This window comes from Peromyscus maniculatus, chromosome 1, assembly GCF_049852395.1.
Source record: "Peromyscus maniculatus bairdii isolate BWxNUB_F1_BW_parent chromosome 1, HU_Pman_BW_mat_3.1, whole genome shotgun sequence".
In the NCBI taxonomy this organism is placed as follows: domain Eukaryota; kingdom Metazoa; phylum Chordata; class Mammalia; order Rodentia; family Cricetidae; genus Peromyscus; species Peromyscus maniculatus.
Genome location: NC_134852.1, coordinates 214,182,486 through 214,198,796, shown reverse-complemented (window position 1 = coordinate 214,198,796; position 16,311 = coordinate 214,182,486). Strand labels below are relative to the sequence as shown.

Here is a 16,311-nt window from a genome sequence, read left to right as displayed (position 1 = left end):
TGTGTTTTGTGTGTGTGTACATGATTTTTTTTGCGGGGTGGGGGCAGTCATCTCAAGAATGATCTGTGTAGGTGATATACTGTCATGCTAAAAGGTTGGACATGTCTGAATGTTTATTCTAGCACATAGTGAAGGCTTAAAAATATTTTTGAGGTAGGGAATGAAGATGAGTCCCAGAAGACATACATTAAATATTTTTAAGTGCATTGCATGAATTATTTTACTTAATCTTTGTCTCACATATGCAGTAAGTTCTTTTTCATGTCCATTTTAAAATAGGGCATTTAAGGCTTAGAGAATGCAATATAAGTTGCTTTCCCAAGATCAGACCACTAGAACAGCCAAATAGGGATGAAATCTCTCCCATCCACCTGGTTTCAAGCAGCTTTAGAAGTATTGCGCATATTACCAGAGATTCCAGCCCATCCATCATTCCACATGGAATGTGCTTTTATCTGTCGAAGCTAGAAATAGCATGCTCATCCTCTCTCTGTTGCTTAAGCTGTCCTTAGTCACCAGGTCCTTAGAGCACACAGTGAAGGTTGACACCTGATCACTTTGCCCTGGAACCAGGTTGCTTATGATGGTGACAGCTGTGTGCCTGGTGGGTCTACAATGGGGGTCACTGACAGAGGTCATCAGGAGTAAAAGACACCCAGCCAGGATCTGGATGCTTCCAAAGCCAGTAGCTGGGAGTGGAGCCAGGGTGCTGTTCCAGCTTGGGCTTAGAACTAATTGATGCCAGATGCAATCCCTGGGACCCAGGTGGTGCCCATTATATGAAGAACTAAAACCAGCTTCAGTGGAGGGGTCTATGCCAGGCAGGAATGGCCAATCACTATGCTGGAACAGTCTATGTAAAGCCCTCTGTCTGCCAATCTTACTTTCCACCAGGCTTGGAAGGACAGAAACAGCACAGATTGGAGAGCTAGGTAGTCTGTGCACAAGCTACATGCTGGGCTACTGGGCTTTGGTGATGGTAACCTCCAGTCCTTGCTGACTGCTTCCAGAAGAAGACTCTCTGGTAACTGGTGGTTCCCAGATTCCTTTCTGCTGTCTGCTTCAGCATGCTCTGTCCCTTGATCTATCTTTCTACACTTGTAACTCAGGACCTCACACATGTGAGGAGCTCTGTCCTGGAGCTACATACCCAGGTCCTGTTTATGTGCTTTCTTCACCATCTCTCCCCACTAACCTTGAGTTCCACGAAAGTAAAAGTTTTACTTGTCTTTTCTCCATCCTATCTTCAACAACATGTCACGAAGATAGTAGCTGTGGAGTGAAAAATTTCTTGGATTGGGCTGGAGAGATGGCTTAGAAGTTAAGAGCACTCACTGCTCTTGTAGAGGACCTGAGTTTGGGCCCCTCGGTGCTGGGTACCTCACAGTAATTCCAGATCCAGGAGCTACAATGTCTTCTGTCCTCTTGTACATTTGCACTCATGAGCACCCACACGCAACACACACTCTTAAAATATTTTAAAAATTGCTAGAGGGCCTGGATTTGTAATTACAGTACTTGGGAGGTTGAAGCAGGAGAATCTTCAATTCTAAGCCAGCTTGGCCAACATAGGAAGACCCTATCACAGAAATAAGAAAAAAACCAGTTTGGTATTTTGGGAGACAGGATCTCTGGCATTGCCTAGGCCTGCTGAAAAATTATGATCCTCATGTTTCTGACTCCTAAGTTCTGGGATTTCAGGTATGCACTCCCACATCAGGCAAGGTCAGTTCTTGAAGATAGGCATTGCTATTGTTATTGTTATTACGTGTGTGTGTGTGTGTGTGTGTGTGTGTGTGTGTGTGTGTGTGTGTGTGTAATACATGGGTACAGGGAACTGAACTCTGGTCCTTTGGAAAAAAAGCAAGCACTCCTAACCACTGAGCTATCTTTCCAATCCCTCTTTTCACTATTTCAATGAAACAGGATAATAAAGTTAGAAACATTGGTGACTTGCTCAAGTTCAAAGAGATAGCAAGTCTAACATATTCTTACCATGCTCAATTGATTTGAAACCTGTGAAGACCATTCTTCAAGGGTTAATTAAGCTGGTGCCCCAGGTGGGTAAGAGGGAGATCATGCCTTATGCACAAACCCTTTTAAAGAAAAACAATAAGGTCCCAAACACCATTTCCTCTCCAGACAACTTTTCAATCTAATAATCTAAGAAATTATTTTTCCAAGGAAGAGAGGCTTCAGACTCAGAATTAGACTCTCATGGTTAGATTTGGCAATAAGAAGCAGAAAACCTGAGAAGTCATGTGAATGAGACAGAGATCAGCAGTCAAGGATTATAAAGGCAACTAATTCCCTCTTTGTCAGGAATTGGGATTCCTACTCCTTGATCTGGCACTCAGTCTAGATGACAGTCTAAGCTGCTGCACCACATTTACCTTCTTGCCATCACAAAGAGGGAAGTCTTCACCACTTTAGGGAGCACTTCCTATAAATTAAATGCAATGACTCAGTTTCTTCTCCTTCTACTTGAAGGCTTAATGAAAAAAGGGAAAGAGGGGAAGCAATGATTTTGTTCCATTCCTGTGTTTGAAGCCACTTATGACATCTATGGCTCACTGCCCATGACAGAGCCTCTGAGCTGGCAGCTTTGATCAGAAGATCAAGGAAGGCTTCATTTAAGGACAAGCTATAAAGTGAGACTTACCTGTGACCTGGGTCTTGGGCTGATGAGGACAGAAAGTTATTCTATGTGTGCCTCATTGGAGAGGGGGAGTTTATTTCCCTCCCCAAGGTGTGTGTATAAGCTGCTGCACCTTGGATTGCATTGAGGCCCAGTAAAGAGGGAATGTTGGTAAAGAATTACTGGTAGGAATTATTGGGGTGCTGCCAAGGTGAGGGCAAGGGACTGTCACTGCAGGCTGATCAGATAGGGCTCAGGCCCTGGATGCGCCAATCTCTTGTTGCCCTATTAAGCAGGGGGAATAGGGCTGGCAAAAAGCTTAGGGAGCAGGTTCTATGATGCTCCATTAAGCTGGCAAGACCCTAAGTCCAGTTGTAAGAGCCCTCTGTGCATTCAAGTGCATGGAAGGAACAGCTGCCTTCAAGGAAAAGGCCCCTAGCTCTGGACAGCTGTGGATATAACTCAGGTTACACCTGCTAGCTGGTGAAGCTCTGGGAGAGTGGTAGAATGGAACCAGAGTGCTCAAAAGAGGGGCAGAAGAAGGGACCATGCCCTTTGGGTCCATGCAAATGTGTGTCTGCATCCAATAAACCACCAGCATCTGGAAGGCATGATAAGCAGCGCCCCACACATACATAGGGAACACACAGCCACACTAAGATACCCTACCCCCAAGATGCTGGAGGAATGGGGGATGCTCCCCGAGGTAGACCATGCCCCTTCATGTCTTCCCAGAGAGGAGGAAGGAGATCCCCAAGGTCTGGTTAGGTGAGTCCTCACCAGACATACCCCCACCACAAGAACCAAGGCCCCCTTGCCCAGGTCTCTGCCCTTGTCAGAGAAAGGCTACAGAATAAACAAGGCAGGGCTGGCAGTGCCAAAAGCTGTCAGTGACCACAATGGGACACCAGAGACAGCTACTTGTTCAAGGAGGGGACATGGAGCAAGGTTTGCACCTGAAAGGAGTCCCTGTGTCTGTCTAAGGAAAACCTCCACAGGATGAGGCTGGTGCTTTTTCCCTGTTGTCCTGGGCAGGTGGCCCTGCAGGGTTGGTGGGGTGTCCCTGAAGAGGAGTCATTTGATTTCCTGGAATTTAGATTTTGAAGTGTGGTGATAGGGAAAGGGACTTTTCCTTAAAAAAAAAAATTAAAAGTCTAAGAACTATTGAGTGCTCACACTGAGTCTCAATTTCCTGCACACACACACACACACACACACACACACACACACACACACACACACGATGCTGATGTCACCAGTGTGCCATTTTACTCATTTTATAGTAAGCATAGACTCAGAGATATAAAATAACTTTCTTGAAGGCAGAAGGTGCCACATGGTGGATCCAGGTCCTTCATCTGTCCTGGAGTGATTTAGATACCTAGGAGGTAGTTTAGGCACATATTCCAAAGGAAGCCAGCCACACAGGGCAATGAGTTCCAGGTGATGAGTAGGTGTGGCCCATACTCAATAGGAGAGGAAGGCAGATAATATCTGCATATTCTAGTTGATGGTCTGGACCATTCAGAGTGGTTAGCAAGCTTAGCAGGAAGAAACTCATAGAAGGCAGCAGTTGGACATAGTGTGGGATAGAAGCCTAGGAGGAAACAGGGCAGAGACCACATAGACCTGCCTGAATGATAGTTGGTAGCTTTGATTCCCTGTGGCTGGACATCAGGATCCTTACCAAGGGTCAGAGACAAGGAAATGGAGCTGGGCCCCAGGTTTGCCTAGAAATAAATACTGAATATACAGTAAACTGGAGGTTTCAATGTCAACCTATTTAAAGATGTCAGCTCAATGAAAACTTAGGTGGTTGGGGATGTGGTACAGTAGGTAGAATGCTTACCTAGTGTTCATGAAGTCCTGGGTTTGATTATAAACACTGCACAAACTGGGCATGGTGGTTTATGCACACAATCCCAGCACTTGAGAAGTGGAGGCAGGTGGATCAGCACTCAAGGACAGCCTGGGCTACATGAGACCCTGCCTTGGAAGGAAGGAAGGAAGGAAGGAAGGAAGGAAGGAAGGAAGGAAGGAAGGAAGGGAGGAAGGAAGGAAGGAAGGAAGGAAAGAAGGGAAACAAAGAACTTTGCCATATATCTGATAGCTTTTAGGAGTCTCAGATGCATATTGTATTCTGTCTCCAAAGTTCACTGGTCTCAGCAGTCTTCTGGTCAAGTGTGTTTCATTTGGTTTGGTTATTTCTGCTTACTGAAACCCACAAATCCTTCCTGGATGAGAAGTGATGGACATTGGAGATGTGCAAGAGAAGAACTATACTGAACTCTACCAGGAAACTGGGCATTCAGAGTGAGAACTTCAGCAGTGCATTAGTTGACAGAGTTGCTATGATAGATAAAGCTTGGACTTCCATGGCCTCAGTTGCTTGTTTATGCCCCAATGAGTGGCTATTCCTGCTGTGGATATCTGTATGCTGTGAATGTGTTGCTCTGATTGGTTAATAAATAAAGTGCTGATTGGCCAGTAGCCAGGAAGGATGTATAGGTTGGACAAAGAAAGAGGAGAATTCTGGGAACAGGAGGGCTGAGTCAGGAGACACTGCCAGCCGCTGCCACGAGAAGCAAGATATGAAGGCAGAACTGAGAAAAGGTACCAAGCCATGTGGCTAAACATAAATAAAAATTAAAGGTTAATTTAAGTGTAAGAGCTAGTCAGTAATAAGCTGGAGCAAATGACCATATAGTTCATAAATAATATAAGCCTCTGTGTGTTTACTTGGGCCCCAGTGGCTGCAGGACTGGTGGGTGAGAGAGATTTGTCTTGACTACCGGCAGGCTGGGACACAGGAAAACTTTAGCTATATATTCCTGGTTGGTTAGGCTTCACCCATAGACTGGATCTTGTGGCTCTTCCCTTTTGTGAATCCTTGGAATCTTCGACAGTCAGTCTAAAGTGGACTGCTCTTATGGTAGTGTTCTCAACCTTCCTAATGCTTTGACCCTTTAAAACAGTTCCTCATGTTGTGGTTGTAAGTAAATTGATTGCAACTCAGTGGGTTTGGTCCCAGGTTTCAGCACCAAAAATGTAAGTAAATTGGTTGCAACAACTCTGCGGAAAGGTGTTCTGACTACCTGGGGAGTCAGGCAACACCTTGAGCTGCTTAGAACAACAGCTCTGCCCTGAAGGTGTCCCAGACACCTGGAGCTGTTTAGCACAGCTCTGATGGCTGGAACTGCAAGGAGGCAGTTCAGCCCTGGAGGACTAGGTATACTGGACACCTTGAGCTGCTCAGAAAAACAGCTGACTTCTGACTTCTGGGGAAAGTCTGGCCTGGAACTGCTTCAGCAGGGAAGGGTTTCCTGACTATTCGGGAAAGTCAGGGTATACCTGGTATGATGGGGGATGGTCTCCCCACAGGATATTGCAATCTTGCTCCTCTCCTGGAAATCCGCTACAGCTGAGCTTTGCTCAGCCCCCACTTAAGGGGGCTTCCTAGCAGAGTTCTGCTTCTTCACGCTCCCTCTCCGGCCTAAGATGTCTTCTTTTGCTTCACTCTACAAAAGGGAAAAACCCCTGCAGAAATGTAGCAATCTCCTCTGGCTCCGAGAAAAGTGTTACTTTTTCAGCTCTCTCTTGCTCGGTTCTCTGAGGGATGCCTCAGAAAAGATCTGTTCAGCTCTTCCTTGCTTTGCTCTTTCAGTTCTCCCTTGCTTTGTCCACTGAGGGAATCTCAGCAAGGATCTTCTCTATGCCAGTGAAGGAAGATCTTCACACCCAAAACTCTTTAGAGAAAGAGATTTATTTGGGAAGGAGTAGTCCTGGAGAGTAGCTGCCTCTACTAGGGTAGAGAGAACAGCCTTTTTTTCTAACTGACCAGGCAGGATGGTTTACACAGGAAGTCTAAGGGGTGGAGTCAACCAGGGGTTAACTTGGGGCCCAGGGTTCTACTGTCCTGCTCTGTTATTGGTTGGTTTCACAAGTTAGTTGGCTAGGGACAGAGATGGCTCTGATCTGACTGAGCCAAACTGTGTTTCTTTCTGCCCTGATCTGAGCCATCTTTCCCTAGTTCTGGGCTCCAGGGTCAGGGTGGGTTTCTTTAGCCAGCTCTTTTTCCCTACATTGGAGATCTCCAACCAGAAAATATTTTAGTTGCTACTTCATAACTGTGATTTTGCTATAGTTATGAATCTTAATTAAGTATCTTTTCTAATGGTCTCAGGCAAACCCCGTAAAAGCACCTTGTTTCACCCCAAAGGGGTTGTGACCCACAGGCTGAGAGCTGTTGTCTTATGGGGAAGCATTCTTGCCCAGGTATAACAAAGATCTCTGCCACTCACAAGAAGTCACTGAACTTGACTAAAATGAAAGCAGCTGATGTTTCTGGAAGCAACATACATTGTCTGCAGACAGTTAAAACAGGCCAGATGTCATTCACTCCTGTAAACTCAACATGGCTTGATGAAAGTGTTCTAAAACTTGGGTAGGGAGCAACTGGGTGACACTGTGAATGAACTACACACTATAGGACAGGGTACCTTACAATAAATGCTGTGTTATGTAGAGTCATCTATATTTTAAAAAACACAAGGGGCTGAGAAATGTAGTTCCTGGCTAGGAAGCTGCTGTGTGCTTCCTGATGCAAACCCCATACTCTAGAAGGGGCACATGCGTCTTTGGTGAGTAGTCAATGTTTGTGTTTACATTTATGCTGTTTCCTCATGTTCGAACATATATGTTCATTATTTGTGCCCTGTGCATATGCACACAAGTTCTGTCTTGAAACAGAGGGGGTGGGGGGAAGGAAAGGTAATACAAGAAAAGAAAATACATGGATTACTGATAATGAATCTATTCATTAAGGGGTTATATGGGGTATCAACTCACTGATACGGGATATGGCAATTTCAGTGGCAGAGTCCCTGGAAGGCTGAAAACCAGTCTCATGCTGTTTCATGCTGCCTGGCCTGGTCTTCACCATCCAAGAGCTTGTGAGAGAAGGGGACTGTGTACGTGCTCCTCAGTCCTCAAGTCTTAAGCTAGCCAAGAGGTCATAACCTAGGGGCTGGTACCCCAAGGTCATAGGTGGAATGAATACCCGCTACAGGAAGGCAGAAGGGAAAAGGGAAGGGAGGAGAGGGAGAGAGGAGAGGAGATGAGAGGAGTGGGGGGAGAACAGGTGTGTGCAGCTACACATGTATGTTGAGGCCCAAGGTTGATATTAGTTGTCCTCTTCAGTCTCTACCTTAATGTTGAGGTCAGGTCTCTTCCTGAACCTGGAGCTCACTGACTAGCTAGGTTGGCTGGCCAGTAAGCCCTGGAGAACCTCCTATCTTCCTGGCACTGGGATTACAGGTGAATGACACTGTGCCCAGGTTTTCTGTGGGACTTAAGGATCAGATTCAGGTCCTCAACCTTCTGAGCAAGCACTTCACCACCTCCCCATCTTCCTCTCCCCCTCTTGAAGTGAATGGGCAGTGCACTCCAGGCTGAGAGTGTGGCTTCTTTTTTAATGATGTAAACAAACTTCCAGGTAAAGTTCGATACACAGAGGTTTAGCAGTATACAGAGGCACTGGCCTGGATAGCTGAGATTTTGCTTGGCAGGTATGGAGTAGATGAGTGGGAAACCTTCTTTAGAACCACCTCTGATTCTGAGAAGGGCTCTTAGGTCCACTGCACCTTATACCTCTGACGTCACTCTAGGAGATTTCTTCTTGCTAAGCATCTCTGGAGTCACATACAAAGTGAGTTTGGGAGAGTTTGCTCTAGTCAGAGGTACACAGAATTCATAAACTGGCTTCCTGCCTGTGCAGGTCCCCTCACTCACCCAAGTTGTTTAATGCTTGAACAGTCAAAATCTTTGCTACTTTGAGCTCATCAATTTCCTGGCAATAAGATGCCCTAAAAAATGTCATAGGCTAGGCCAGGCATGGTGGTACATGCCTTTAATCCCAGCACTCAGGAAGCATTGGCAGGCAAGCTCTAAGTTTGAGGCCATCCAGGACAACAATGAGACCCTATATAAAAAAAAATAAAAAAGCACAGGCTTCTTACTAGACACAAAACAATATTTACTGCATAATTTTAGTTATGTGATATTCATGAATAGGCTGAAAGGGGTTTGGGAGGTGCTTAGGCACTACAGTGCTTATTGAATAAATATGAAGACCTGAGATTTCCAAAACCCACATGAAATATCTAGGTGTTATGACATGCTCTGAGATGAGGACAAATGGATCTCTGGAGTTGGCTGGCCACTATTCTAGCTGAATGGGCAACTTCCAGGCCAGGGAAGAACCCCATGTCAGAAAACAACATGGATAAAGCATCCTAAGGAATAATATCTGAGGTTGACCTTTGGCCTCAGCACACAGGTGCACCTACAAGTACACACACACACACACACACACACACACACACACCCCTGCACATGTGTGCACCTCCATGAACATGTAAATACACATATGAACAGACGAAACTAAGTGATAATGATCCTTTGTGTAATGCCATATGCTGTCTCCAAACGAGTCTCTTTGATTTGGAATCTGATAGATGAGAAGACAGAGAGAATCAGAGGGGCTAGGGCACTTGCTTCAAGTCACACAGCCATTCACAGCAGAGACAGGACTCAAACCCAGGACTCCCACTTTGCAGGCCAGGCACCTCTCGCCCCCTACTCCAGGAGGAAGCAGTAGAAAAAACTAGATAGCAAATGCAGCTTCTCCTTTCTGTGATTTTAACTAGCATATATGAAATATACTGCCAGTCTAATTTAATTATGATTAGGTAACCAGAAGGCTGATTATGCTATAAATTTAGATTAAGGGGCTGTTGTTTTCAATTAGGCTTGATAGGAAACTGCTCTGACAGTTTTCCTGGCCTCTGAGAATGTTCCACATTTCATTTTGTCTACAGGTCTGGGATGTTCTTGGGCACCCTCAGTCTGGTCCAGATTTGGACCTGGGATGTATCCTGTTGGTGGCAAAGGCTTTCTCAGTAATGAGGACCCAATTGGAATTGGCTCAGACCCCAAGGGGGCTTAAATTTCATGTAGTAAGATGCTGAGAGATATGTCAGTTTCAGGGTTGGCTGGCCCACTTTTGAAACATCTGTGACTCAAACACACTCCATCTTTTTGTGCAGCAAACTTACTAAGTGCTGGTTTCCAATCTCAGGCTTGACCCTATTATGTTGTTTGATGGTTGGTCCTGGCCCAAGATTTTCTCTCAAAGGGGAACATTCCTGCCTCATATCTCTTCATATGTATTGTTGGCTTCCACAGACCTCTCTAGACTCTGGTCAAAATTGCAGCACCCGCTTGTTATTGAGTCAACCCTTAGTGATATATTCAACCTTGAGTTCATCTTGGAGATCATAGTTTCCTGAGGTCTATGGTAGATGGTAGGGACTAAAAGTTGAAAGGTAGAAAATTACTAGTATTGAGTGTGGTGGTGGTGCATGCTCTTTAATCCTGGCACTTGGTAGGCAGGGACAAGTGGATCTCTGTGAGTTCTAGGCCAGCCTGGTCTATATAGTGAATTCCAAAACAGCCAGGGCTACATAGTGAGAGAAAAACATTAGTGTAAATGTATCCAGTTTTCCATTTTCTATTTATTTTTCTAAAGCAATGAGGAGTTGGAAAGATCTTTCTGGAAAGATCCTTCAGCAGTTAAAGCATGTAGCTCTTGCAGAGAATTAGAGTTTTAATCCCATCTCCCACATCAGGTAGCTCACAACTGTCTAACTCCAGCTTCAGGGAATCTCACACTCGCTTCTGAACTCTGCAGGCACCTGCACACACGGCACATCACACACACACACACACACACACACACACACGCACACATATGCTGGTATACCCTCATATACATAAATAAAAATAAAATTAAAAGAACAAGGAGAGAAAACATGGAATTTTCATCTATATGTACTAGTGACAGTAGTGTATGACAGGGATGCTTCCAATGCTGAGCTGCATGCTGGCAGGGACAGTATTGCACCAAAGTTGGAAATGTCTGGGGTTAGAGTACAGGAGGCTATTTTAAGTAGTATATGTGAAGGCACTGACTGAAATAAATAGAAACTGGGGTTCATTTGTATGGGCCTCCTCTTCCATATGACAAGATAGAAACAACTCCTCCCAGATCATCAGCATGTCTATAAAAGGAACCCTGGCTTCCACCTAGTGTTAATCCCTGGGGAGTGTTGGAGCCAAGTTTACAAAGCATTTTGGTCCAAACACCTGGGATGCTGATGAGAATTGCCTGAGCTGACTGGCCATGAAAAGTCAGGTGTCTTGTGCTCATTGGTGCCAATCATGGACACTGTAGCACCTGCTGTGCTGGCTGATGGTAGAAAACCAGTCTTGCATTTCAATTCCATCGGATCTAGCTGGCCACAGCTGAGCTGCATTTAGTCTGGGTACCCTCTTCCACTGAAATGCCACTGGGAATAGGCACGCTGTATCACTCCAGTATTTCATCACCAGAATTTCAGTGACCCTGAAAACATTTCTCATCTCCAAACTTTCCTGTAATCCTCTGATGCAAATTTTCATTCTTTTTCTCTTGCATGCTCCTCCCCTTTCATTATGACTTCTAGAACTATTGTTCCATAGTCAGCCTACTTTATTTTTTAAAAAATATTTTATGTGTATGGGTGTGGTGATATTGTGTTCCCCAAAATATTGTGCACCCTAATAAACTTATCTGGGGTCAGAGAACAGAACAGCCACTAGATATGGAGGCCAGAAAATGGTGGCACACACACCTTTAATCCTAGCATTCCAGAGGCAGAGATCCATCTGGATCTCTGTGAGTTCAAAGCCACACTGGAAACAGCCAGGTGTGGTATCAAGAGCCTTTAATCCCAGGAAGTGATAGTAGAAAGCAGAAAGGTACAAAAGGCATGAAACCCAGGAATTAGGCTGGTTAAGCTTTTAGGCTTTTGAGCAGCAGTTCAGCTGAGAAGTTGGCAAGACCTTTTAAGATTTGTGCTACATATGGGTGTTATGCCTGCATGTATAGTTGAGCACTATGTATGTGCAATTCCCACAGTCTAGAAGAGAGTGTCAGATCCTCTGGAACCAGAGCCACGGATGTGAGCTGCCATGTAGGTGCTCTGTGAGAGTAACAAGTGCTCTTAGTTGATGATACATCTCCCCAGTCCTCCCACCCATTATTATGGATTTTTTGTTGTTGTTGTTCAATTACTTTTTCCAGGTCCCTTGTCTTACCTTGAATTTAACAATCCTTTGAGTATTGCCTCCCTTGTTACCTCCTGAAGGCATACTGTATTCTCCGAAAAAGGAAGGTCTGATGATGGCGTCCTTGCTGCCATTCCATTCTTTCTGTTTCTTTCCTAAAGCTTAAACTACAGGGGTGTTCTGCCCTGCCTCCTCAGAGTGATGTCACCTGATTTTGCAGTCATACCCTCTCCCCAGCTCTTCAAAATGTCCATCTCCTGGTCTTGAAGTCATGGCCCCCTTCTCATTTTTTTCCTGGATCACCATTGTCTCTACACAAGCTCTCGAGGGAAGCTCCAGCACTCAATGCATAGCCCCTCTCTTTCTCTGGTCTCTTCCCAGGCCCATTGCTAATAACTGCAGCAACAATTACCATGGAGGCTCATCCATGTGGCTGAATATTTGGATGTTAAACATTCAGTCAACAAATTGTTAAATAATACAGGTCTCATTTTCTTCCCTTGATAAATATGACAAAATAAAAATAGGTGTAAAATATATGGTAAGATATATGACTGGCTGTAACTTAAGGAGCACATCTGATGTTTTTGATAGGCCAGGTAAGTAAGTCAAAGAGTCATACATAATGTATTTATGTCAAGAGTTAATTTTCTTGCCATAATTGAATTACCAATTATTTTGAAATCAAGACTTTCACTAACTGATGTTTAATTTAGAGTAAGGACAAATTAGGTCTCTCCTATCTGGGGAGACTGGTTCTTTGGATGATTTTCACTAATTCCAAAATAGAGAAACTATATTTTTCTGATATCAGAGCAAATGGAATTTTGAATCCAGTTGTTAAAGCAATGCTTAGATCAGAAATGTACCATGTATTTAACATAAATTTCCTTTTTTGAAAGCAATACAAACATTTTAAATTTATCCTAATTTATAGTTTTTAAATGGTTTTATTTGCTAATCATTAAGGCTTTAAACATTTTTCTGTCTATAAAAATAGTGTTTTATGGGGTTCCCTATAAATGTCATGGCAGGCAGGGAAATGATCCATGAAGAGGTGAGATTGAAAACTAGGTTCAGCCTGACTTAGTAGGTCTGAATCAAACTTATAGAGTCCGATGCCAGGTAGTTTATTGCCAGTATATTTAAATTATTTAAAGTAGAATTTGGAAAAAACATTTCCAGGCAACAATCATTCCAATTTCAGATGCACAATAAAGCTTAAGGCATGATTACAAAGAAACTCCTTTGCAAAGTACATGTGGCCATGGAGATGGGTTCTTTAGCTCAAGGCCTAAGATCTGGTTGTGGCATAGAGATCAGTAGGCCATAAAGTACATGTGACATCCCCCCTAAGGATGGGTTCTATTAATTGGGAGCTAAAGATAAAGTTCTAGGGAGGGAAACTCTGGGATAATCACTCTGGGGGATTTGAGTAAAGTCAGGCTCTACAGATAGCAAAAGGTCACTAGGTTGTTAACATCCACTCCCAGTTTTCTGGGTGAAATGCAGGTATTTTATTTCCTTCATTGAGGAGGCATCCCTGTGTTTAACATTCCTGGTTTTCCTAGTTCTCCGTGGGCACAAGGACCTTTGTCCCCCCAACAGTGGATGTTTTAAATTGGTGTTCTCTCTAAGTATATAAACTTACAAATATATTTTACAGCTATATTTTTACTGCTTTAATAAAACTCACATCTTAGTAGGAAACAGAAACAAACAGAAAAACCAAACAAAGAGGTTAACTTCTGGGACTATGGAAGAGTATAGTAATTATTAATCTGGGCCCATCGTTGGGTCAGTGTTCCTATAATTGTTGTATCTGTCTCTAAATACTGAACAAACCAGCAGTGGTTTTAAGTTAATAACTACTAATGCATAATATACCTTAAAGTATAATTTAACAATGGCTCACAAAGTTCTAAGTAAGAGTCAACCAGTTATCACAGGCCCATTCGATTTCCCTTTAACGTTTCTTACCCATGACCACCTATAGATCCTATGATTTCTTTGGTCCAGCCTGTTTCTAGGTTTTTCCATAATGATGTTTAACCAATGAAAGCATTTTATATATTGAGTATCTTAACAAAGTACACATGAAGAGTTCAGTATTTACTAGTGTGCTGGGAAAAACTCCTTGAGCAGGGCCTTACTAGAAAAGTTTATCACGATTGTACCGATCTCATCAGTTCTAAACGTTTTATGACTTTCGGATCCATGAGTTGATCAAAAGAATAATGCAATGGGGACTCACTCGTTATTGTTCAGTTAATGGTTTCTAACCGCACTGGGATCAGAGAATGTGGTTGCTATGATGTCAGTCCTCAGACATGCAGAGATACTTGCTTCGGGACACAGCATATTTATCTTTCGTAAATGTTTCACATATTCTTGGAAGGAATGTGTATTGTGCAATTCTTGAAGCAATATTCCGTACTTCTCAGTTTCGGGTCCCAATGGCTAGGACAGGCACATACCAGCAGTCCATCCGATTTAGTCTGCACCCTGGGCCTGCTGCGACCCTCTACTTCTGTCCCCAAGCAAAGGCTGAGGCTGTGAGGCCAAGGCCTGGGTGGCAAAAAGCAAGTGTCGGTGGTAGTGGGGTAACTCCACTACGGAAAGGTTAGCCAGCACTGGGCATGGTACATAACCGCTGCGGCCCGCCGTTTTCGCGCATTCCCGGGCACACCCAGATTCCCAGATGTTCCGGCAACAAGTTAGAGAATGCGCGTGCGTAGACCAGTCCTTTATCTCGTAATGCCGGACATGGGCGGGGCGGTGAATGCTGGTCTAGACACCTGGCCTAAGCAGAGCCCGGGGGTGGGGGGTGGCAGCTGGATCCTGTCGCGCGTGGAGGTGACTCATAATCCCGCCCCCTTTTCGCCCAGCTCTTTCTGGGCCGGTCCTCGCACCACGTGTCTTCCTGGCCGCTCCCCCAGAGCCCTTTCCAAACGCCTGTTGAAGCTGCTGTAAAATGTCGTGAGGACGTCGCCGCTTTGCGGCTGCTGTTCAGAACCAGATCCCGGGAGTGCCCACCGCAGTCAGCGGTTCCTCCAGCGGAGTCCTCCCGAGGGAGGGCGAAAGCACTCGGGCGCGCCACTGGCCTCTCCGCCGCGCCCGCGAGGGCTCCGGGCGATGTGAACTCGAGGCGACTGCTGTGCTCCTGGGCCCGGGGGCTGAGGTGGGCGGCAGGTGCCTGGGAGGCCGCCGGGGGCCGGCAGGATGGAGGAGAGCATGGAGGAAGAGGAGATGCTCACCTACGAGGCAATGATGGACGACCAGAACCACAACAACTGGGAGGCCGCCGCAGACAACTTCCGGCAGCCTCCGCCGCCGCCCTCGTCGTCCATCCCGGATCCTGGCCGAGAACCCCCGGGGGGCCAGCTGCTGGCTGTGCCCTCGGGCTCCGTGGACAGGAAGGGCCCTAAGGAGGGGCTCCCGATGGGGCCTCCGCCCTTGCCAGAGCCCAGCGGGGTGATCATGATGTTGAAGAGCTGCGACGCGGCCGCCGCGGTGGCCAAAGCGGCCCCCGCCCCCACCCCGAGCTCCACCATCAACATCAACACCTCCACTTCCAAGTTCCGTGAGTCTGGCCTTTTCCCCATAGCCTGGGCTGCTTCTCCACATCAGCTCGCCGAATCCCCCCGCCCTGGGCGTGCTCCACTTCCTTTGTTCCAGGCCTCGGTCTCTCTCTTCCCTCTTACCCTTTTACCCTCGCTCAGTGTGTGCAGCCGGTGTCTGGCCGACCAGCCCAGGCTGCTCTTTACCTGCGCACTATGCTTCAGACAGGGTCTTTATTGTGCCTGATCATCTCTCAACATTAGTAAGCCCTTTTCTCATGCGTCCTCTTTAAAGTTTCACCTTACAAGGCGAGGGGGGGAAATTAAGGCAGTCTTGAATTTCCTTAGCAATAGGTCTTTTTTTGCAGCCAGAGAGCAAAGAAATTTGACAACTTGTCTTCTTGTGTACTTAGGCGCTGTACTTTAAGCAAATCAGGAATCTGAACGTTGGCCTACATCAACACTTTTCTCTGCTCTGTACATTTTGCATCCTGTCACAGAATTCTGAGTTCTTTATGCAGTGGGAACTGCTACAACTATTTTGAAGCTGATGTATAAAATCACTTTTCAGAGAAGCAATTCAAGCGGCCATATGCAGGGCCCTGCCCCATGTTGAACTTTTTAGCGATCTGCCTTAACATTCAGTTGCGGGCCGAAGGCAAACAGTAGTTCAAAAATGTCAGGTGATGTGCTTCCATAGCTAGAAAAAGAATGGGGTAGTGGTTTTTAGCCCTGGGAGGTGGTGTGGTAAAAGGAACATGATCACTAGCGGTGGCCAGGTCCTTGTTAACTGCAAGTTTAAAATGACATCTGGTAATGCAACTGGAGATTTTATTTCTAGTTACCAATTTTATTAAGCTATAACAGTAATTGCCCACCTAATTGTGAAGAGAAAATTATTTGTCCTGGTACAGATGTGTAGTCACAACCTTAGAAAAAATTTTA

General features: G+C 45.3%; 1 protein-coding gene across 2 annotated transcripts in view; it reads left to right on the top strand.

The window, feature by feature from the left end:
- The first annotated feature begins 7,774 nt into the window (after positions 1 to 7,774).
- Positions 7,775 to 16,311, top strand: part of Cacul1 (CDK2 associated cullin domain 1) — an 81,494-nt gene continuing 72,957 nt past the window's right edge. For both annotated transcript variants that reach the window (XM_006978468.4, XM_006978467.4), the window contains exon 1: positions 7,775 to 15,389. In XM_006978468.4, the coding sequence (XP_006978530.3) occupies positions 15,029 to 15,389 (361 nt within the window). In that variant the 5' untranslated portion in view covers positions 7,775 to 15,028. The remainder of the gene's footprint in view (positions 15,390 to 16,311) is intronic.